General features: G+C 39.8%; 1 protein-coding gene across 3 annotated transcripts in view; it reads left to right on the top strand.

Moving 5' to 3' along the window:
* The window catches only part of LOC124615602 (endophilin-B1), a 226,219-nt gene that overhangs the window by 138,761 nt on the left and 61,955 nt on the right, over positions 1-25,503 (top strand). The window contains exon 8 of one of the 3 annotated variants that reach the window (XM_047143595.1): positions 21,181-22,850. The exons of the other annotated variants lie outside the window; for them this stretch is intronic. Within the exon in view, the coding sequence (XP_046999551.1) occupies positions 21,181-21,286 (106 nt within the window). The 3' untranslated portion in view covers positions 21,287-22,850. Of the gene's footprint in view, positions 1-21,180; positions 22,851-25,503 lie in introns of those variants that run through there. 3 annotated transcript variants of the gene reach the window in all.

Genomic DNA, 25,503 nt, shown 5'->3' with positions numbered 1-25,503 from the left:
GGAGTTTGTATTTATGTTCTAAACTCAGTCTGTAATGAAACACTGGCCCTTCAAACCCCTCTTGAAGCTGTCGCTGTCAGAATACAGATGACCCAGGAAATAACTGTCTGCAGACAGATGGTGCAGTACCCCTGAACGTATTAGCTGCACTGATTGATCAACTCGCTAAACCTTTCCTACTTTTGGGAGATTTTAACGCACATAACCCCTTGTGGGGTGACACCATGCTTACTGGCCAAGGCAGAGACGTCAAAACTTCACTGTCTCAGTTCAGCCTCTGCCTCTTAAATACTGGTGCCACCACACATTTCAGTGTGGCTCAACGTAGTTACTCGGCCACTGATTTACCAATTTGCAGCCCAGGACTTCTCCCATCTATCCACTGGAGAGTACATGACAACCTGTGTGATAGTGACCACTTCCCTGTCTTCCTGTCACTGCCCCAGCATCGGGCCCATGGATGCCTGCTAGATGGGCCTTAAACAAGGCGGACTGGGAAACTTTCACCTCTGATGTCACAGTTGACTCTTCCACATCGATGTGATGGTTGAACGGGTGACTACCATAATCATTTCTGCAGCAGAAAACACGATCCGTCACTCTTTAGGGTGCCCCCGGCAAAAGATAGTCCCTTGATGGCCGCCGGAAGTCACTGAGGCTATTACAGTGTGTCGGCGAGCTCTACAGCGACATAAGTGGCACCGTTATCTAGAGCATCTGATACCCTTTAAGCGGCTCCGTGCCAGTGTATGCCAGCTTAAAAAATGATGGAAGCAGCAGTGTTGGGAGAGATAGGTCTCGACCATTGTATGCCATACGTCACCTTCCCAAGTCTGGATGAAGATCAGACATATTTTTGGGTATCAGACCCCAACAGGTGTCCTTGACGTTACTGTCAATGGCGTGCTATGTACTGACACAAACGCGATTGCTGAGCACTTTACTAGAGCCTCTACGACTGAAAACTACCCCCCAGCCTTTCGCACCATCAAACAGCGGATGGGAAGGAACGTCCTCTCGTTCACTATATGCCACAGTGAACCCTATAACGCCCCATTTACAGAGTGGTAGCTCCTCAGCACACTTGCACATTGTGCCAACACAGCTCCTGGGCAGGATTGGATCCACAGTCTGATAATGAAACATCTCTCATCTGATTAGAAGTGCCGCCTCCTCGTCATCTTCAACCGAATGTGGTGCGATGACTTGTTTCCATCGTAATGGCGGGAGGGCACCATCGTTCCGGTGCTCAAACCCAGTACAAACCCACGATGTGGATAGATAACGGCCAATCAGACTCACCAACGTTCTTTGTAAGCTGCTGGTATGTATGGTGTGTCGGCGGTTGGGTAGGGGCCTGGAGTCATGTAGCCTATTGGCTCCATGTCAGGGTAGCTTCTGTCAGGGGCGCTCTACCACTGATAATCTTTTGTCCCTCGAGTCTGCCATTCGAACACATTTGAACAGCCTTTTCCAGATGCCAACACCTTGTTGCTGTCGTTTTTGATCTACACAAAGCGTATGACACCACCTGGTGACATCATATCCTTGCTACCTTATACGGGTGGGGTCTCCGAGGCCCGCTCCAGATTTTTATCCATAATTTCCTGTCACTCTGTCAAGGCGCAGTCATGGACTCTCACCCACGGCTTCCAGTTTTTGGCCATTAAGTAGTGTTTCATGCACTTCTGTCAGCGTCGTACCGTTCATCCAGAACCAGAACTTTACCTTCATGACAATCCACTCACTGTAGTGGAGACATATTGGTTCTTGGGACCAGTTTTCGATGGCTACCTCACCTTCGTCAGCTTAAGCAGAAGTGCTGGCAGCACCTCGATGCCCTCCTCTGCCTGAGCAACACCAACTGGGGTGCAGATCGTTCTATGCTGCTGCTGCTGCTCTACAAAGCCCTTGTTCAATCCTGCCTGGTTTATGGTTCGGCAGTACCCTCAGCATTGCATATACTTGACCCAGTGCACCACTGCGGCATTCGTCTAGCGACGGGAGCTTTTAAAGAGTCTGGTGGCCAGTGCCCTGGTGGAGGCTGAAGTCCCTCCATTGCAGATCTGATGTGCACAACTGCTGGCCGGTTACATTGCACACATTCATAGTTCTCCTGAGCATCCGAATTACCATCTCCTTTTTCCACCCATGGCAGTTCATCTCCTGCATCGGCAGTCCAGGTCAGGGCTAACGATTGTGATTCATGTGCAATCCGTTCTGTCTGAACTGAAGTCCTTCCCTTTACCACCTCCCATCCAGGTCCGTGCACATACCTAGGCCACAGATTTTCTGGGCCTTACGCATACCATATGGACTCACTCACGCCACTCTCCACTGTCACTTCCTCTCAATTCTTGACGTGTTCCGAAGCTCTCAAGTGGTTTACACAGACGACTCCATGGCTGATGGTCATGTTGGCTTCACCTACGTCCACAGAGGCCATTTTCGACAGCATTCCTTACCCAATGGCTGCAGTGTATTTACTGCAGAGCTGGTGGCCATCTCTTGTGCACTTCAGTATATCCATTCGTGCCCCAGGGAATCGTTTCTTCTGTGTACTGACTCCTTGAGCAGCCTACAAGCTATCGACCATTGCTACCCTCGCTATCCTTTGGTAGCGTCCATCCAGGAGTCCATTTATGCCCTGGACCAGTCCCGTCATTCAGTAGTGTTTGTGTGGACCCCAGTCTAACGCTTTCGATGACAAGAATCGATGTGGAGCTGATTTGCCAACTTCACACCTCTCTCACATCAGTTGACTTACTTGGTATGCACAGCCGACCTTCCTCTCTGGATAGTCACCCACGTTACTCTCCAAAACCTCCATCTCTCTCTCTCTCCCTCTCCCTTCCCCTCTCCCTCTCTCGCTAAATACTTTTAGTTTAGTCTTGGTATATTTCAACTTCAACAAAGAACAGAATCACTATTTCTCACATAAATATTCGAAAGTTTGCAAGTCAATCAATTTGTCTCACATTAGACTCGATTAAATACATTTACAATGGCGTTGGTTTAACAACCACGTAATTTATGAACATCTAGCAAGTCCAACACATGAATTACTTGAAAGTCTAACCTTATTTCTTCATTTGTCCTTCAGTCACTAAAAGCACAGAATAATACATAAACACTCCTTGTTATTCTCTACACATACACTGAAACTCTGTGGATCGTACAGCAGGTACTTTCGGCCACCACGTCCACATTTTGCTCGTAGACCTGGGCGCACACAAACATGCAATGCGCAGTAGGTCAGATTCCTCTCTCTCACACTTCTATTTAAAATATCGTTTGTTCAAGATGGAGGAAATCAAAGTGGTTTTAGAATTTATGCAGAAATTCTCGAAGCACTACACCAGGACACGTCGGCATCCCAGGCTGGCCAAACAGGCTACGTGGAAACTGCCTCTGGAGATGGGCATCTCTGAACCTGACCTGCTTTCTGACTTATTCCATAGGGTTTTTTGGCTTTGGGAGACAGAATGGCATAACAGTACACACAGCAAACTGCGTGTCATTAAGGAGACTACGAATGTGTGGAAGTCTTCCATGTGGGCCTCTGCCAGCTCTGCATTGGCTATGCTTGGGTGACCCACGGTTGCCTCCTGCGCCGTGAAGACCCGGCTGAGTGTCTGTGCGGTGCCCCATTGGCAGTGGCCCACATTCTGGTGCACTGTCGCCACTTTGACTACCCAGCAAAGAAATCTTGGGTTACCAGACTCGTTGCCGCTAATTTTATCTGACAATGCCGCATTGGCTGATTTAGTTTTACATTTTATTCATGAGGGTGGGTTTTATCATTTGATCTAAGTTTCAGCGCATGTCCTTTGTCCCTCTGTCCCCTCCACTCTGGTGCTTCTAGGGTGAAGGTTTTAATGTGTTTCAGAATGACTAGCTTCTCCTCTTTTTTTTTTTCCCCCGTGGTCAGCCAGCCATGGTAATCTGCTTTGTTGTTTTAATCTCTTCATTCCGTTTCTTGCATTTTTGTGGTTTTCTTGTCCCCTTTTGTCCATTTACATGTTTGTTGTCCTTCATCGTTCTTGTAATTTTTTCCCTTTCATTCAGTTTTGAGTTGTCACTCTTGTTTTATTCTCACACTTGTGGCATTGTTTTATTTGGAACAAGGGACTGATGACCTCGTAGTTTGGTCCCTTTCCCCCCTCTTTTAATCTAACCAACCAACCAACCCCCTGTATTAGTTGGTGGCTCTCAGTTGTGTACCCCTCATGCCTGAACAACTCAAACGGACAAAGTGCAGGCCAGCTTCATGGACTTCGTGTGCCACTGACTTACGTCTACACATGAATGAACATCTGGGCTGTGTAAAGTTATGTGGGTATCTACTCTATTATGCAAAAAATGGCATTGACACATCATGCCTAAATGGCATGTTAGATTGTAAAACCACATGAACGGTATTGCTTTGTTCTCTACACAGAAAAAAGACGTAGTACTGTGGTAATGTACGGTGTCAAAACACCGAAATTAATGCCTGTAATGTGTAGGTCTCATGTATCTGTGCTGGATTGTGGGCTTTTTCAAGTGGAGGACGTACTGGTTAAGGCAGCAGGCCCCCCCCCCCCCCCCCCCCCAACACACACACACACACACACACACACACACACACACACACACACACACACACACCTTTGAAATGGTTAAATTATCATCTAGTGGTCCTGACCTAGGTTCTCTCAGCTTCCTAAAATCACTTGATGTGAATGCCAAAAATATTCTTTAAAACTGAGGAAAAAGAAAGAAAATGCTGTGGCTAGTTTCCCTCCATGTTTTGTGTAATATCTCTCTCTCTCTCTCTCTCTCTCTCTCTCTCTCTCTCTCTCTCATAATGCCCCAGTTTGGCTTAAGATAAAACTGCTAGATACCTAGAACCTTGTGAAGTATTTTCAGAAACACTATGATTGGTTCCTTTCCCTGTGTATCTATTGAAAGTGTTGATGGCTTTTAATTTGTTACTGCCATTTTTAGCTTCTCAGAGCAGGTTTTCATAACTGAAATAGTGATCAGGGGTCTCCTCTAGTCAGACAAACTCTCTAAGGAATGAACGTACTCGACATCTGTACTGTAGGACTAATGACAGAACAATTAAGTAATAGGCGTATGCAACACTCTAGCTAAAGCTACAAGTATAATTACATACTTTGTTAGGCGGTGCAACAAATTGGTAGAACAGAAACTACTGGAACAGTGTTGGCTTGCATACAAATAAAAAATGGGTGCTGAATCTGTAACTTTTAACATTCAAAAAGTTCCTTTGTAAAGACAAAAGTGTAAATAAAAAATAGAAATTACTATAAAAAACATAAAATGAACATCCTTGGAAGTCCACAAACAAAAATATCAGTGAACAATAAACATGTTCTAAAAAGAAATATAAGATTATTTTTATTATTTATTGTGTCCCCTGGATCTAATTTAACTTTTGGAACTCAGTATTAATTTACTGCAGAAAATCAGTGTAAAACTTTTAAAATGAGAAAATGTAGATTAAGGGGGGGAACAGTGTTGATCTCCCTTGTTACACTCTATAAACCTCCCAAAGTGCAATAACATACAGTGCCCCAGTGCCAGCCACAGTCTGTAACCTTGTCTTGGTTCCTGTAGCAGTTCCCGCCATTCCTAACTTTCAGATAACACACACAGCACAAGTGAATATGGTAATACCATGAACATCTGTATTAAGACATGATAAATCACTCATAAAATATTGTAGTTTGTTTTGGTAACGTTGTATTCAACTCGTGTGCATTTGTTAAATGATGTTTTTTGGCTCAGTTTGCACTTTAAAGTGCTAAATCTTCAGTTTTCCGCGAACAGGCAGTAGACTTCCGTGTTTTATAGCACAGCTTGTTTCTGCCAGATGTCTTGCTGTCCGTTGTTCAGATATCCCAAACATTGTGAAAACTCATTAAATGGCCCTGTTATATATCATGCATGATCATTTTGTGATTACACTAATATCTTCCAAGAGGTGACCAATAGGTAAACCGTATTTCTGTCAAACTCAATGAAAAGTTCATTAACAAGAAGTCGAAGTAGAAAACATTGTTAACAATCATTTTTAAGTGTTGTAGAGAAAATAGGATCCAGCTGTTCATTAAGAAAAGTAAGGCAGTATATGGAAGAGGCAATACCTATGCAATTTGATGAAATTGAAATTCAACCCAGTTCTCCTACTGAGATTAGGAAAATAATAAATTCACTCAAAAGTAAAAGCTCACACGAAATTGATGACAGTCCCAACAGAGTACTAAAAGCTTGTTCCCAACGGATAAGTAGGATTCTCAGCCACATATGTAGTAACTCACTGAAACAGGGCATTTTTCGAGATAGACTGAAATACACTATTGTTAAACTATTGCATAAAAAAGAGAATAGGTCTGATGCTAACAACTTCCGCCCAATCTGACTTCTGGCAGCTTTATCCAAAATTATTGAAAAAGTAATGTATTCAAGAGTGGCTTCACATATTTGTAAAAATGAAGTACTAACAACATGTCGGTTTGGTTTTCAGAAAAGCATTTTTAACAGAAAATGCTATATGTGCTTTCACTAATCAAATATTAAATGTGTTGATTAACCGAACATCAACCATTGGGATATTTTGTGATCTCCCAAAGGCTTTTGGTTGTGTGAATCATGAAATTTTCTAGATAAACTTAAATATTGTGGGACAGTGCCCAAATGGTTTAATTCTTATTTAACTGAAAGAATGCAGATGATCGAAGTTAACAGTACAGATAGTCTGCAAAAATCTGCTGAGTCCTTTAACTGGGGAGCTATCAAGAATGGTGTCCCACAGGGTTCAGTCTTGAGTCCCTGTTCTTAATATATATTAATGACTTGTCACTCTTTATTCATGAAGATGCAATGCTAGTTCTTTGTGCTGATAATAAAAGTATAGTATCACACCCAACAAACAACAATCATCTGAGGAATTTGTAAATAATGTCTTTCAGAAAATTATTCAGCGATTCTCTGTAAATGGACTCTCATTAAATCTTGAGAAAACACTTTATATACAGTTATGTACAGCAAATGGCATAAAACCATTTGTAAGTGTATTGTCAAATTGCTGCTTGGTTGCAGTGTGTCTTTGCGAGCGGCTGCATTGCAGAGTCGAACTGGACACGGAGCTGCTGTGTTGTGTTGTTGGTAGCTCTGCTTGAGAAAGGCATTATTATGGAAGTTAAAGTCTGGCTGCAAGTACTATTGTTGTGAAATAATGAGATATGGAAGTGGATTCAGTGAAGAGAGTGTAAAGAAGTAATGAAGTATGAGCAGTGCCGCCGATAACATATTCGATTATCCACCCATTTGCGTGTCGTACCATACAACATCAATCACCCGCATGGTGTTCAGCCTCCCGGAATGAAATTAATGTGAATCAGTAAAATAGTTTACCACAAAGGAGAGCAGTGTCTTGTAGGGAGGGTGAGAACATGCGTTTGGTCATCATGTTTCTGCATCATCAACAGTCAGCCGCATCATGACGGTTAAACGCGTGCTCATATAAGTGAGAACTGTGAACTGGAAATTAACGTTTATGAACAGTGTTATATTATTACAAGTGTCAAGAAGAACCGGTACCATTTATTTGTTTGTACGTGAGGAGCGTAAGGACTTTAATTCAACCATTTGGCTTCCGCATCATCAACAATCACCTGTGTCGTGTCAGTTATGCATGCGATCATCCAAATGATAATTGTGGACAGCTAATCATCATATTTCCAGTGTATCTTTCACCGAAGGTTCAGCCAGAGTAAGACTGTGAAATATGTGTGACAGCTTGAAGTACAATAGTGACAGACATAATCATCGTCAAGAATACTGTACAATAATAAGGGAATGATAATTATGACCTCTCGTCAAATTACCAAGAATGTCAGTTGGCATCAGCACTTAAGACTTAGTGTGTAAACAGTGCAACCTGCAATTTTCTAATCGTCTCAGATTACGATTGTTCATACCAGACGTAGGACAGTGTTGTGTTTAGTGTTGAGTGGCTCCCCCGAACACGCAGCAGTTGTATTATTTATGTTCCACGCTGCAGCTGTCATGCCTCAAATTATGTATATAAATATGCAACCTAGAACTTCCACAATAATGCATTTCCCTTGCAGAACTACCCACAACACAACATAGAAGCTCCGTGTCCCGTGCTAGACTCTGCAATGCGGGCGCTCGCAAAGGTACTCCGCAACCAAGCCAGGAATATGAGAATGTGCTTACACATTGATAAATGTGTACTATGAATAGAAGTCTATTGCTAAGACAGAATATTCAAAATTTCTGTGTGTGTGCATTGATGGGAAATTGAATTGGAAGAAACACATCAATGATCTGCTGAAATGGTTAGGTTCAGCTACTTAAGTTATTAGGGTTATTGCAAATTCTGGTGATAAATGTATCAGTAGAGTAGCCTGCGATGCCTGTTTTCATTCACTGCTTTCATATGGCATCATATTCTGGGTTAGTTAATCATTAAGAGAAAAAGTATTCATTGCACAAAAGAGTGTAATCAGAATAATAGCTGGAGCCCACCCAAGATCACCTTGCAGACATTTATTTAAGGAACGCAGAATATTCACAGTACCTTCGCAGTATATATATTCACAAAAATCTTTGGTCATTTGTCAAATAGCATTAAAAGTCTGACAGATAGCCAATCAGCATTTAAAAACAAATTAAAAGAATTTCTGAATGCCAACTCCTTCTACTCAATAGATGAATTTTTAGATATGGAGTAGTAACATATATTAATTACTTTGTGTAAAGAAAACTTATGTTAAAGTGACATGTTCCACAGCATTATGAAATGTCATATTAAATATCTATGGGACAAGTATTTATGTATGTATGTATGTATGTATGTATGTATACCCATGTTAATGCGATAGGAGACTTCTCTTCACAATAGAAGTTGTGGTGGTCTCTGTACATGTATGAATCACGTAGTTGAAGTCATTTAAGTACTGTATATAAGTATTTTATGGCATATTCTGCTTTTTTGTGGTATCTTAGAATATATGTGTCAGTTTACTGGATTAACCATTTATTTTAAAAACTCTACTGTGTTGTATAACTACTTATTGTGTTAATCCATTCTGTGACTAATTTTCTTTTCATTTCTTTCCTGTAAATTTGATGCTGGCATCCAAAAGTTTAGTTTGATCCATCCTATCTAATAAGATTATTTTTCCTTTTTAAAGCAAATTTATTGCTTGTTGCCTTTTTGTTTGTGGCTCTTAGTTGGTTTTTAATTTTACAAAAATTGTTTCATACTTGAGTTTTGTTGGCTTTCATGTACATTTTGATAGGAAAGCCTAAAAGATCAAGCTGCCTGCAGGAAAAAATTGTTTAACAAACTCTTCAAAAAAAAAACTAATAAAAACAAATAAAACCTAACTCTATGTGAGCCAAAGATCTCTGTAATACAAGAGTATGTAAATTCTAGTTTTCTGGACTGAATAAATAAGCATCTTTCAAATGAGACTGCTGAGTAATGTACTTGTCAGCTCAGTTCAGTATGTGTGCAGTCTTTCCAGTGAGAGTGCTGAACCACATCATCAGCTTAATTTTGTACACGAAAGTTTAAAGCGAACTGAAGTCTGTTGCATTACATTCTCCAGAGTACTGGCCTAGCAGGTGTCCACTATATCACTCTCTGCCTTATACACTATGCACTGTGAGATCAAAAGTATCCTAACACCCCCCTGTAAACATACGTTTTTCATATTGGATGCAATGTGCAGCCACCTACCGCCAGGTATTCTACATTAGCGACCTCAGTGGTCATTAGCTATTGAGAGAGAGCAGAATGAGGCAATCTGCAGAACTCGCGGATTTTGAATGTGGTCAGGTGATTGGGTCTCTTTTGTGTCCTATGCCTGTATGCGAGATTTGCACATTCCTTAACATCCCTAGGTCCACTGTTTCCGATGCAATAGTGAAGTGAAAACGTAAAAGGACACATACAGCACAAAATTGGACAGGCCGACTTCATCTGCAGACTGACAGAGACTGCCGACAGTTGAAGAGGGGTCATAATGTGTAATAGTCAGACATCTGTCCAGACCATCACATCATTCCAAACTGCATCAGTATCCACACCAAGTACTATGACAGTTAGGCAGGAAGTGAGAAAACTTTGATTTCATGGTTGAGCGGCTGCTCATAAGCCACAGATCTATCCGGTAAATGCCAAAAGATGCCTTGCTTGGTGTAAGGAGCGTAAACATTGGACAATCGAACAGTGGAAAACCATTGTGTGCAGTGACGAATCGTGGTACACAATGTGGTGATCCTATGGCAGGGTGTGGGTATGGCAAATGCCCAATGAACGTAATCTGCCAGCACATGTAGGGCCAACAGTAAAATTCAGAGGTGGTGGTGTTATGGTGTGGTCTTTTGCATGGCACTATCACAGCACAGGCCAACATGGATGTTTTAAGCAGCTTCTCGCTTCCCACTGTTGAAGAGCAATTCAGGGATGGCGATTACATCTTTCAATATGATCGAGCACATGTTCATAATGCAAGGCCAATGGCGGAGTGGTTACATGACAATAACATCCCTGAAATGGACTGGCCTGCACAGACTCCTGCCCTGAATCCTATACAAAACATTTGGGATGTTTTGGAATGCCGACTTCGTGCCAGGCCTCACCGACCGACATCGATACCTCTTCTCAGGGTAGCACTTCATGAAGAATGGGCTGCCATTCCCTAAGAAGCCTTCCAGCACCTGATTGAATGTATGCCTGCGAGAGTGGAAGCTGTCATGAAGGCAAAGGGTGGGCCAACACCATATTGAATTCCAGCATTACCGATGGAGGGGCGCCACGAACTTGTAACTCATTTTCAGCCAGTTGCCCGGATACTTTCGATCACACTGTGTATGTCAGGATGAAGGGGTGCAATGGTACATCTTGTCACTCGACCATGTGTGTCGGCTTGTGCTAATGGGGTCCACAGCTTCACATTCAAGTAGCTCCTCATTTGTGCCCACAAGGCCGAGTACCTGCCTTTTAAAGTCCTTCTACCAAGCAAGAACACTTACCGATACTGGAAACAGAACATGGGACTTCAGGTTCAGTCATGCATGCTGACCGCATTAGCAAAACGAAATTTAATTCCATACAAGTAATGATGAGCCTTCATAATTTTCTGATACTTCATCTATGTTAGGGACACACTATAAGGAAATTCAATATCATGTATTGCTTCTACAAACACGGGACAGAAGTGTAGTCACTGTGGTGGCACTTAAGAGACAAATACAAAAGGTACCACATCACTGCAGGATCATAATTTTGAGTGCTGCTAAAACAGTTGGCAAACTGTGAATACATGTATAATCTTCTCTAAGATTTGTAAAAATGTCTGCCATGGCCATAATGCCTCTAAAGTGCCTGTTCACTGTGTTAGCCTTAGGTATTCAGTTTTTAAAAACTGGCAATTCGTTATGCAGATAATTTGTGATGAACTATTAAAATGGTACTGAGTTTAATAACCTACAGCACTTTGAATGAAATTCAGTCATTCATAGCACAGTTTGTGCTACTGAATCATTGTGCGTGTGTGCCAAATAGACAGCCCACAATGTAATTGTGTCTTGCAGCTCCATCCATAGAAAGCATTAAATATACCATACTAATGGAAAATTACAAAGTAGCAATTTGTTAATACTAGTGCAATACTAGCTCCGTACTGCCTCACAGTTAAAGGAGACCATCCTCAAACTATTTGAGACCATCCTGGATGTACCCTCTATCAGAGGCCACCAAAAATTGCTAAAATTGGCGAACCTGGTGAGTAGTAATGTGCAGACAAACAAAATACAGGCCAGATTGATAACCACCACCTCTTTGAAAGTCCTGTCTTTTACAGTCATTGCTACCATTTGTCTGCGATTATAATACTTCAAGACTTCATTCGAACACGTGTGTTTCTTTCCTTTAATCTCTGTTTCTGCCCAAACATACATGCATGCAAGATTCAGTTGCACAGGTACTTTTGTGCATCATTGGCTCCATGTCTAATCTTCTTCCTGAAAGTACAGCTTGAGCAGAGAAAACCGAAGTCACAAGACTTTAGACTGTCAAGTTTTTGTGTCCAGCCTCATCTAACTTCAGCAGCAGACCAAAGCTGTATGCTGTAGCACAGTAGCCATTGGTGAATACTGTGTTTAGTTTTGTTGTCATGTTTGGATCATCCGTGTTAGAATGTGTCAAGAAAAGGTGGTTCATCTATTCTGAGCATACATAAGACTTCCTTTCAGAAAATAGATGTTACTATCTACAGTGAAGCTAGGTGCATTTCGATTCTTCTCTTGCTATATATTAATTCTCAAGAAAATATGATAAACTAATGTCATGCCCTATCTCTGAAAACTGCATTTTAAATGCTTTTCATGTTCTAACTATTTGTATGTTGTGTATCCAAGATGAAATAGTCCACCTCGGTTGTGTGACATGAAACTTTTTTCACATCTTTTTGCCACATGTTGATTATCATTTCTTAATACCTGCATTTGTTATATTGTGTGTTCTTGTTGTATGTATGTCTCTAACCCACTGTTCTGTGTTGATTTCCTTGTAGTCTTACATCAGTAAGTTCACAAAATAAATCTCTTTCTGAAAATTATTAAGTTGTTTGTTGTTGATGCATGTGATGATTTAATTTCACCTGTTACTCTTTTTATTTGTGGAAGTACTGGTAATAATATGAGTATAGCAGTCAAAGGTGTCTCAAATTTAATTATATTATGCTCCATAAATGTTATCAATATGTTGTTTATTAATGCATGAAGATATTTTTTCACTGTTTATCCATTTAAACAAATTTATGTACTTGTATAAAATTGTATACTTACATGGGTAAGGCATTTGTTGACATGTCATCCACATTCAGTGCAAGTTTGCTAGAACTTAGTGTTTCTGAATTTGCTTAGAAAAGAATGTGATTCGGAGTTGAGAGTTTATGACCACCCAAAGGGTATGTGAAGGATCCAAACACATTCAGATTTCTAAAGAAGAAGTTACATGGTTATCAAAACTGTTGCACATACCATATGTATCTTGTTTTGTTTGCAACTTTAAGATGATTTTTATGAAAGGAGTTGTTTACACTGTTTCTTTATGACATATATCCCTCTAGAACAGTATATTTTTCACCCCATAAAAGTGGTACTGATTACTTTCCCCGTTTATAGCTGTGATGAGAACCGTTTAGGTTCGGCACTATTCCATACTTGGCATCTTTGTTTCCCTGGTAGTGTATCAAAGTTTTGCCCACCCCCCCCCCTCCCTTGATTAATAAGGAAGGAAGGAATCATCTTCTTCAAAGCATCACAGGTAATGCTCGCATGCTTCAGCACGCTGTTTTTCAATTATGGAGTCCGCTGCCAGGAGTCAGCTGCCAGAGCACCCAGCTTGCTGACACTCGGTGAAATTGGAATGCATAACACGCAGAGTGGTGGATTCTCAATGCAATTTGCTTGATCTCAGCAAGGAATGTTGACTTGGACATCACATTATTTGTGGATTTGAGCTTCGTTCATAGACTTTGTTCTGAGTAACATGCAAGACCCTGCCATGAATTCAAGTTTCACTCCTTCCTTGTATGGGTTCTAAATGTTAGAATGCGATCTGTCCGTGGTACAAGTTGCTAGTTAGGTGGCCATCTTTACAGCATTCTTTGGCTGGTAATTGTGAATCTGCACCATTATGCCACATAGTGTACATTTAGCACATAGATTACAATATGTTTACCATCATACATGCTATTTGTGCCATTTTGCACATTTTTGCTACACATCTAAAGTTTTGGTGAACTCTCACTAGTGATTTTACCAGTTGCTGATTTGTGTTTTTGAAAATATTGTTTCCGCAATTTTCCATGAATGTTTTGAATTAGGGAAGGAAATTGGATTTTCTATTGAGTTACATTCTCTTGTAGTAAGAATTGATCATAACACAGTTTCAAACATGGCTCTCTCTCAGCAACCATATACAAGTTTCAGCGCAGGAATTATACAACCAACTGGTTGCAATTAAGTGTTTGACCCTGACTTAGGTTTCAACACCTCTAAGAATGAAATTTTTAAGAAACCCTATAAAAATAACACACAGAAAATCAAGTTTGACAAAATTACTAACCATGATGACAATTGTCATGGTATAAAGATATTACTTGTGTAAAATTATTTTGCGAGAAAGAAACAGTCATTAAACACATTCAAGCCTTTGGCATTTATGCCTTGTTACATACGCGGAACATTTAGTGGGAAAAAGAGGCGCTAATGTATATAATTCCACTTTCACTGATCAGCTGTTAATTTCTAGTCACAAACCAAAGTGTGTTGAAGAAATTTCCATTTTGCATACAGAGAAGAAAGGTCATAGGCTTGACATATTCAAAGAGCTGGAGATTTTCAAGCATATTTCTAAGAACAATGGCCTCAACGAACAGTTACAATTACAAAACAAAAATATTTTCAATGGCTCTAATCCACCACTCACGGAATTTTGATTCCTTTCTAGCAGTAATTTATCGTAGACTGCTTGAGCAACGAAGGGTATATAATGACTGGAAAAAAAAAACGCAGGTTATTCCCGTTTTTAAGAAAGGCTATGACAGATCTACACAATTATAGACCTATATCGTTGACGTCAGTCTGTTGTAGAATTATGGGAAGTGTTTTATTCTCAAGAATTATGACGTTCTTGGAAAACGAACATCTCCTCTATAAAAATCATCATGGATTCTGCAAACAGAGATCCTGCAAAACTCGGCTCGCTCTGTTCCTCCACGAGATCCACAGCGCAGTGGACAACGGTGCTCGGGGTGATGTAGTGTTGCTCGATTTCAGTAAGGTATGCGACACTGTCCTGCCTTGCAGTTTAATGAAAAAAATAAGAGCTTACGTAGTACTGGAGCAGACCTGTGATTGAATTAAAGACTTTCTTGCGGACAGATCTCTACATGTTGCCCTTAATGGAACTAAATTGACAGAGTGTAAAGGTAATATCCGGAGTACCGCAGGGAAGTATGATAGGACCGTTGCTATTTGCAATATATATAAATGATATAGTAGAAGGCTTCAAATGCTCTTTAAGGCTGTTCACAGGTGATGCAGTTGTTTACACCAAAGTAGCAATGCCAGGAGATTAGAAAGAATTTCGAGAACAAACTGCAGAGAATTGATGAATGTTGCAGTCTCTGGCACTTGACCCTGAATGTAAATAAATGTAACACATTGCGCATAGATAGTAAAAGAAATCCACTACTGTACAGGTACACTATTGATGACAAACAGCTGGAGACAGTGTCTGCTGTAAAATGTGTAGGCATAGCTATCCAGAGTGACCTTGAGTGGAATGACTACATAAATCAGATAGTAGGAAAAGCAGACACCAGACTCGGATTTATCGGAAGAATCTTAAGAAAATGTAACTCATCCACGAAAGAAGTGGCTTATTATATGGTGCTTGTTCGTCCGATTCTTGAGTATTGTTCATCTATCTGGGTTCCCTACCAGGTAAGACTGATAGAGGAGATAGAAAAGGTCCAACGAAGAGTGGCACATTTCATCTTGGGATCATTTACCTAGAGAGAGAGTATTACGGAGATGCTAAACAAACTCCACTGGCAGACGTTACAAGAGAAGCATTGTGCATCATGGAGATATTTACTATCGAAATTTTGGAACAGCACTTTTCGGGAGGAATCAGAGAGCATATTACTTCCCCCCACATACATCTCATGTATTGACCAAAAGGAGAAAATTTAAGAAATTAGAGCCAATACAGAGGCTTACCGACACTCATTCTTCCCACACACTATTTGTGAGTAGAACAGAATTGAAGGGATCAGATAGTGGTACTGAAAGTACCCTCCGCCACACACCATTAGGTGGCTTGCAGAGTATGATGTAGATTTTTTGCTGTGTTTTCCTGCCTCTAATTCAAAAACGTTTTTTCTTCAAATCTCGTAGATGTATACTGCTAAAGTTACCTTCCTGCAAATAATTTTTAATTGTGCAGCTGTTTGTATAAATATTCTTTAATATCCTTTGTTTTACATAATGGTAACCTCTGTACAGCCTAGTAGATGGCTCTGTCATACTTAATTTGCTCGCCTTTTTTTGTATTTTCAAATGTAATAAAGTTCTCTTCCTTTATATTTTGTTTTTACAACTAACTGTTGTTTAATTTAATTATTTCTATTGCAAGATCTCAAATTGGCATGTCACTGTTTGTGCCTAATAGGTGGCGCAACTTTGCAGTGTTTTCATGGTAGCAGGGTAAGCTACTGGGCCGATCAGTTTGATGTTGTTCCTAGCCAGGAATACGTGTATTTTAATTTTTGACTTGAGCATATCTGCTCAAAACTTTGGCCATTACTTTCTCTCAGTGTAATTTTATGTAAGTAACCTTTGTATGCCGTGACAATTGTCATCTTGGTTAATAATTTTCTATGTATTATTTTATAGGGTTTTTTCAAAATTTCATTCTGATGAAGACATTCGTAGAGATGTCGAAAACTAGGTCGTGTACCAATCAATTATTTGCAACCACTTTGCTGTGTGATTCCTATGCTGAAAACTGATGATGAGTATTTTTCCCCATTCTACAATAGTGTTGCCATTAAGACTTGTTGTAAGTGATAGTTTTTGCATTTCATCTATGCAGGTGTTGGGTAATGGCTGCTGCTGACAAAACTAACTTCTGACTTAAAAAGATAAGAACTTTGCTCCTCTGTGGGACATGTATCGTTTGTTGTAGGTTTCTGTGTATTGAGCTTTCTATGCTCCTGTTAATTTCTATACTAGAATGTTGTCAGGTACGTCTGAATCAGTGTTCAACCTTATTGATATGTATTTTCAGCTGGATTTGCACTGTAGAAATATTTCATCATAACTGAGGAAAGATTCTGTAGATTGTGACTCGGCATCTGGTTTCCTCTTGATACTGTTGACATGAAGGCCACAGCAGTTCTCATGCAGCACAAGTTTCTGGAGGAAAACTCAAGAATAGTTCTGTTAAGGGAGTTCTCACTTTTTGTACAAGCTGAATGTCATCTGCTGAGAATGTTACTAAATATTTAGGGAACTTTCACTCAACATGTAATCATTAGCTATTTGACAGTCATTGTGGGATGAAGACCTTCTCTAGATGTTTCCATATATTCTGTGTTGGCTGGTAAACATCTATGTTTCCCTTTTATATTTTGTGATGTCATCATCTACTTTCTGTTAGGTCACGGTACTTACTTTCTGTTTTCATCTACTCGCCTGGCTACATATGTCTCATTACCATAAGACAAAACTAGTTATGCCCATCGATTGTAAACCTTCTTCTTATAAGAAGTGTAGGTTTTGAAGCACTGTTCAGTTAATCACAAGCAGTTAGGCCACTTTTATTCCTCAGATTTTAATTTTGTCGGGTGTCTAGCCACTCAACTGCCCTGAATTCAAAAGCTGAGCTGGTTCTAAGATTTCAGTGTTAACTTTTAATATTTTTATTTTGATGGTTGATAATTTGTCTTACTATAAATGATTTTCTGTCCTACTTTCAAACTTGTCACATTAAGCTCATTTGTTAGTTGTGGAAGCTTTATCTTCTCTTAAGACAAACCATACAGTCAGCAGCAAATCAGAAATGGTTCAGGTATGATCCATTAACAGATACTTCTCCATAGTGTAGAATCTGACTATTCTGTCTACAGCTGGTGAGAATACATTTGGTGATATGAAATCTCCTTGCGAGACACTCTTCAGTTCTGAATTTCCTATTAACCCAGAGAAGTCTTCTAGGTGTTACAGTATTGAGATATATGCATTTTTCAATATACTACCGTACTTACCCACATATAAGACAAGGTTTTTTCCCCAAATTCATAATTTGAAAAATACAGAATTGCCTTATATTTGCAGATTAAATTATTGCTGCTGAGGTCAACACTGTTACATTGTTTAATGGATGATTATAGGGGTCATCTTACATTTACAGATGAAGTTTTGCCCACTGAGCTTTCATACAAATTTATTTCGAAGAATTCGTAAGGCTGGGGCTTAAAAAAACAATACTTGGGTTTGAATAGGCGCTTGATCAGTATCAGTCTTGCTCAGTCAGTCACGTGACAGTTGACTCATGGTGCTAGTGCAAGGGATAGTCCAGAAACTGTGAACTAGCCACTTCAAAAATCTATTTCTGTGCTTAAAAATGAGCAGTTTTGCGAAACACAGGAGGAAGTTGCATTAAATTCTGTCAACTTACAAACTTTTGTTGTATTAGAATATGACTGCAATAAATTAATAGTTATCGCTTGTGCCTTTGTCCCGCATTTTGCGCAGGGTTGGCGTGGTTAAATCATATTTGCCATGTTAGTTTGAGGGGGTGGCCGGATGCCCTTCCTGCCACCACACTATACCCCCTGGGACAGAATCAGAGTACCCCATCTGTCTGCATCTAGTGTAAATCATGGAAAAGTGCAGATGCGTTTCTAAATGTCAGAGTTGTGTGACTGAGGCGGGACGTGGGGACCAGCCCAGTATTCACCTAGAGGGATGTGGAAAACCGCCTAAAAACCACATCTAGGCTGGCCAGCACACCGGCCCTTGTCATTAATCCGGCGGGCGAATATGATTTCAATAAAAGTTCCCGTAAATCTATGGATACTGAAAACACACACACACACACACACACACACACACACACACACACACACACACACACACATTCGCTGCTTTTTAAGTAAAGATAACATTCAAAGCCGAAAATGTTGTGCCTCAAGATCCATTACTTCATTCTGAACCCAAAACAATATCTTATTTGGTTACGGGGAAACTCTAATGATTTACCAAGTGGGGTTGCAAATGAGAAATTCGGTAATGTTCATGTCTTAGAATACTGGGGGAAAACATTACCAGCTTTAGAACAAGAAGAAACGAGAAAGAAAAGTAATCCAGAATTAAATTTCTAACCAATAAAAATCACATTAAACTGACAGCAGTTGTTATTGCAAGAATAAATTACAGCAGAAAGACCCATTCAGAAAATACAACAGACAACACTAGATTGTGGGATGAGCAAAAGTTTGAGAATTGGGCCAAATCATGATTGCTGTCTTACTTTTTACATACTAGTTGCTGCTGTTACATATTGACCACACCCTAGAAGATACTGACAGCCTTGTTTCCCTGTTGCTCAAACACAGCATGGTTTGAGTGGGAACGGTGAGACCACTTGGACTGAGAATTGAGGACTAGGACAAGTGCGGGGAGGGGGTGGGGGGGGGGGGGGGGGGGGGGTACTGGGTACTTTGGATTTTTATGAACACCTATCATGTTTAAACTGTAGTTTGCCTGAATCCATTTGTACTTGGAATCAAATTGACATTCAAATTGGATGAACACTCAACAATAGCAAAAATTTCTGCAGGAGATAGTAAAAATCTAGATTGGAGCAAGTGAGCTGCTGAGTGTTTTGTGCAGCAATGATGTCAGTGCTTATCATGATGTATGATGGGAATGATAGGGGTTACGTCAGCTGCTGGTTCTACACATCCAATGAGAGAGCAGAGGGCAGGCAATAAGTTTGCAAGCAAGAGACATTGTAACATCTCACTTCAGTGTAGGTGCAAAATCTGCTATTTATTCAGAAAAAAGCTGTGGTCTCAGGTTCCACCATAACCACAGCCTCAAAAATTGCAACATATTCAGAAGAAGCAGCCAAATATGTGACAACGAAGATAGTTTCATAGCCATCGTGTTAGGAGGAGGAGGAGGAGGAGGAGGATGTTGATGGAGATGGAGAGGGAGATTTTTGATGATTTAAAATACTTGTCACAGTTGACAAGCCAACTAAACCCAAAATGCAGTGAAGATAAAAATTAATGTACACAATTTCTTTTTCTTCATTTCTCTTTGCATTATCAAACTACGAACAATCAATAAATGGCAAAATTTAGAATATCTATAATGTAAACTTCAAAGACCGATACCGTAGATCAATAAAAATTTGTAATTTTGATTAGTCCAAATATGTTAAACATATTTTTTTCCAAAGATCCTCCTAAACAAGGGAGGGTCGTCTCCTATCTCGAGTCATCTTGTACACAGGTAAATCAGTATGTATGAATTAATTTTGTTATTGGCACAATATGCCACAAGTTCATGTGATCAGTAGTTCTGTGTGCACAAAAAACTAAAGAAAATATATTTATGGTCTCTTTTAACTGTCTTCATTAGTGGAGGGGAGGGCAGTAGTAGTGGCTGCAGCAGCTACACATTTGTTCATTTTTCTCATCCTGATGGCCTTGTTTTTCCCTCTCTCATACCAGCTGCCTTACCTGGTAAGGCTCTGCAGCTAGCAAGTGAAGCTAAAGAAATTGCTGGGTGGCCGTTACCACTTGACTCACTGAAACACCCTTCACAAAGCTATTTTAATTGAAGTATAACCTATGTTGAATCAATATCTTTTTTCTAAGGTGTCACCATATGACCCAGTGTCAACAAAGCTGGTCGATCTTACAGGTCAGTCCTTTCTCTTTCTTCCCTCCCCCAGTTTTCTCCTGCCACTTCTCCCCCTCATTCTCTATCTGGCCTCTTCACTCCCTCCCCTCCCTCCATTCCATTCCCTACCCTGCCTCTTCTCCTCCCTCCCTCCCTCCCTCCCTCCCTCCCTCCCTCCCTCCCTCCATTCCCTGCCCTGCCCTGCCCCTCCTCTCCCTCCATTCCCTTCCCTGCATCTTCCCCTACTCCAATTTCTCCACCCCTCTCCTCCATTTCCCAGTCCCTCTAACAATTTCTTAACTCTCTCCTTCGTGCTCCCCTTCTCATTCCCCATTTACTCCATCTCCAATACTCACACACTCACACACGCTCCTTCCCTCCCTCCCTCCCTCCCTCCATTTTTCACGGCCTCTAATCCATCTCTTTCCTCTGTCCACCATTAGTTCATTTCTTCTAGCGTTTCATAGTAATCTCTGACTTCTGTTTCTTGATCTTAAATGTTTTGTTATTCAACATCAAGACAGTATCACTGCTGTTGACCTCTGTAACTGTTTGTTGACATCTGTAACTGTTTGTTACCCTTCAGTATTGACACATATGGCACTGTATGATTACTTGTTGCATTGTGATATGTTTCAGTGATGTTAAACCAACACCAATGTTGCGCGTAAACAGCGAAGATGTGGACCTCACTACTCCTGCCACATCTCCAATTACAGATAGCAAGTTTAGCATTTCAGAATGAAACACACTTTTGAGAAATGTTCTTCATTACAGACATTAGGTGTGAACATTATTTGTCTTTACCACATTAGATCAGTTTGTTAGAATTTGCATTACTAAATTTAGTCGGTGGATGAGGAGAAATTGAAGTGTACAGTTAAATTGAATGTAATAGTTTTCCAGCACCATTGTACATTTTTCAGACATTCTTTGTAAGTATAGGGAGATGTTTGCATACAGTTAGATTCATTGGGGAAAAGAGACTAAAATAACAATGAACCAAGATAGATTAAATGAATAACAGTAGCATAAAAATTTCTAAACCACATCTAAAAGCTAGCACATAAAAAATATGTAACAGGTTCACAATATGCCATACATTCATCAATGCCAATTACTGTTTGCATTGTAATGGAGTGTACCATGTTAATTTTAAATACCATTTTTGCTCAGTTTCAGTTGTATAATATGAGGCATTCTACCCGTACCAATGATTTTTCTCCTCAGTATGTAGATCTTAAAATACAATATATAAAAAAGGAATCACGTCAGCATTTTTCTCCCTTTTCTAGTCACAAAAAGACAAGGTTTAAATGTCAGGTTACATCAAATGTTTAATTGATGAAGGCATTTACGACATAAAGCAAATATTTCATGTCAATCTTAAAATAAAACTACTACTTCCTCTCACATAAACCTTCTTGGTAAAAATATTAATAGATGGCAATAAATTACAGTTACAGTTTTCCTCAAATTGCATGTGGAGTGCTCCTAGAATTGATGAACAATAAGCTTGACATTTGATTGATTTTGATGTGTTGTTGCTCAATTCAGTTCAGTTATTTATTACATATTTATTGTATGTTATGGAAGGTCCCGACACCTTTCTTTGTTCCTCTTCTGCGTGTGTTTTACGTTTAAAATTTGTTTTGATGAGAGAATATACTGCAACAGTAGTATAAATAATATAACGTTGCAAAATGACTTGAGCTCTTAAGCACTCTTACACACACACACACACACACACACACACACACACACACACACACTGAATGGGCAAAGTTTTTTTTTTCCTCAATGCTATATTGAAATTTATATGTATACTACTTGTATAAATATTTTTTAAAATGTCTCACAGTTGTTTACCATAACAGTAATTTCTGTAACTTGATACACCCTGTAATGTAGAAAATTTTCATATTTGTTTGTAATGTTATGCACATGAATGTTGTTTCAAGTTCATGAAGTTAATTCTGTGGAGCTGCTAAATAGTTTAACATTTTATTTTGGACATCAATGTGTTTGAGTCTGTTATGAATTAACTGTTGATATGAGCCTTAAATAATGTTGTTGTTATTCTTTTAATTTTCATATGGTGAAAATTAAGTTCTACATCTGTTTATCATAAGAGTTAAGTACTTATGTGTCCTTGAAACCTCTCTGTAGTCAGTACTGCTATATGTCTTACTGTTAATTTCAATTAATGTTTCATTCTTCTGAGTGTCTTTCTAGTTATGTAATTATAGATTCTGGATGCATGTATATTATGTGCTTTTTATGTATTAAACATATCTGTTCCTCTGTGAGTGTTGTTTGCCTCTGTAATTTCACACTTCCCTGAGTACTGGAATTTTCCTACTGTTGTAAGGCAGTCATTAATTTGCTGATTTGCATGGATGCATGCTGTAAGCCCTTTATTTTTTTAATTAGTTAATAAATAAGACAAGCCTAAGTAGAGTTTTTGTGTGTAATCCTTTATTAGCATTAATTTCTGCCACAACTGCTTCTCTGAAACAACTATTTGAAATGTGATTACTGCATTGCCTTTTAGCTTGTCAATTGTGCTATCAAAATTTTTTATAAATTGCTCAGCACCAACTGCAGAACTGTGAATATGTATGAACTTAAATTCAAGGAGAGCAGGAAATGAAATAATAAGCCATACTAAACTTAAAAATACTATGCAGTAAAAATAAATAAGTGACAATAGTCAAGGCACCCTGTTCAAAAATTCACATCTATGAAATCAAATGCTGCTGTCGAGTGACACTCATAATCCTGGTGATCGACCTTGTGCATTGCTAACATGCTTGTATCCTTTGAGATGTTGCTGCTCAAATCTGATAGATTCTGTGACATTAGTCCTATGAAGACACACTGCAAATTTCAGCTCATGCCAAAATCAACTGGATTCATCTCAGCAAAAATCAAAGGTCATTTGGTTGATTCTTAGAGGTCTTTCCCAGTATTATACAGTGTTTAAGGTATTTTCAGTAGTGATGAAAATTGTTGGAACATTCATAAATGATAATGGCCCAAACAATCGTCTATCCATGTCCTTGCTTAACCTATTCGTCTCAGTGCTCAAGATGTGCACTGGCTGTATTAACACTGTTCTTCTACAATCACCATGTGTCAGACAAATCCCAAACTCCAGAATGAGATTTCCACTCTGCAGCGGCGTGTGCGCTGATATGAAACTTCCTGGCAGATTAAAACTGTGTGCCAGACTGAGACTCTTAACTCGGGACCTTTGCCTTTCGCAGGCAAGTGCTCTACCTGTTTTAATCTGCCAGGAAGTTTCAAATGCCGAATTATCCAGTAAAGAGAAATTATTGCTCTTCTCCCAGGTTCAGTTTCACATGTTTTCTTGCCCACTTTATTCACCCGTCATGACATTAGGTGAAAGACGTGGGGCTTGTACAGCTATTCATAATAGAATCTTGGAGGCCAAATTGGTTCTGCAGAGGCAGTTGCATATCGTCTTAATCAACATTGCCTTTAAAGTACCTCTGTAAAGGCAGTACCCATTCTATTGCCTTCTTCTCAGGATATTTACAAATCATAATTTGTGGTAAGTCATTAGCCTGGAGATGTTAAGCACAGATAAGCACTAACAGGCAGACCTACAAAGTTTTGTATGTCTTGGCATTGGTTGAATGTTCATTTGAAGGTGCAGTGGTGTACACCAGTTCAGTGGGCAATTTACCATGCTGACAACCTTTCTTGCCATAAAGTGACAACTCGTGCATTCCAAAGCTTAAAAAAAACAATCTGTCACATTGCTCCATTCACGAGTGGACACGCAACCCACTCTACTGAACTGCACTGCAAATGATGTTTGCTTTTACCTCCATTACACAACTGGCCGTGTGATACGTAGTGATGTCCTTGGGCAAGTGTGTTGAGAAAGAAGTTTCTGATTTAAAATAATAAAAACTATAACTATAGAGAGTGGTGCAAAACATTTTTCGATCAGTTTATATTAACACCGCCCCACCCGTCTTCCAGCTTGGCTTAGAAAGAAGTTAAGGTCTATTTTAATTAATCTTATCAGTGTTGTAGGTCTTATTGTTCGATTACTGGTTGGATAAATTGCTATTAAGTAAAGATAGTTATTGCACTGGAAAAATGACAAAATTTAGAGTTCATGATTTAATGCATCAACAGGATGAAAGACCCAAATAAAGTTTAAAGTGCAGAAATATAAAGCCACGCTTGAACTTTTTGAAAAAAACTTGGTTTGCTGCAAATCAACTAGTTTATTTGTAAAAGCCTTTTCCCACAGCATTGCCCATGAAATATATCTTTTTCCATTTCCTTCAACCCCCTCCTCTCTCTGACCATATCTTCTTCCTCCACCCTCCTCTGACCACATTCCCCCCCCTCTCTTTCCATTTGTCTCCGCTGCTTCCTTTTCCACCTGCCCACTAATGTGTCTACGCCTTCCACCTGCTTCATGCATCTCCCCTCTCTGTCCATTTCTACCTTCCCCTCATTCTGCCCATCCCCCCCCCCCTCCCCCAAACCATCTTAACCTGTCCCAAGCCATGCTCATCAGCACATGCAGTCCCTGCAATACAGCTCAACAAACCAAGCCGATACTGCTACCACAATATGCCTGTCATACAAGGGGACCAAGAATCAGGGGCTTGAAAATCATTTATTAGCCCCTCATGAATAGTGCAGTGTAGGTCACTAAAGCAAGACAATGCTGCTATAACAAAACATAACATACCAGTCACACAGCCTACATTGTCAGGGTCTGAAAAACTGTTTCTTTCTGTTGACATGGAGGCTTTTCTGCAAAGCAGGTTTGATATGGCAGGCCAATACTATCCCCGACAACATGCCTGTCATGTAGGGCAACTTCTATGCTAGGGACTGGAAGAAACACGTTTTTCCCATATCTCTGCTCCTCTTGGAGCTAGAAGGTTATAAACTCCACAGTACTGATAC

Source organism: Schistocerca americana, chromosome 5 (genome assembly GCF_021461395.2).
Source record: "Schistocerca americana isolate TAMUIC-IGC-003095 chromosome 5, iqSchAmer2.1, whole genome shotgun sequence".
In the NCBI taxonomy this organism is placed as follows: domain Eukaryota; kingdom Metazoa; phylum Arthropoda; class Insecta; order Orthoptera; family Acrididae; genus Schistocerca; species Schistocerca americana.
The sequence above is the reverse complement of the archived record's forward strand: the minus strand, read 5'-3'. Positions and strand labels throughout refer to the sequence as shown.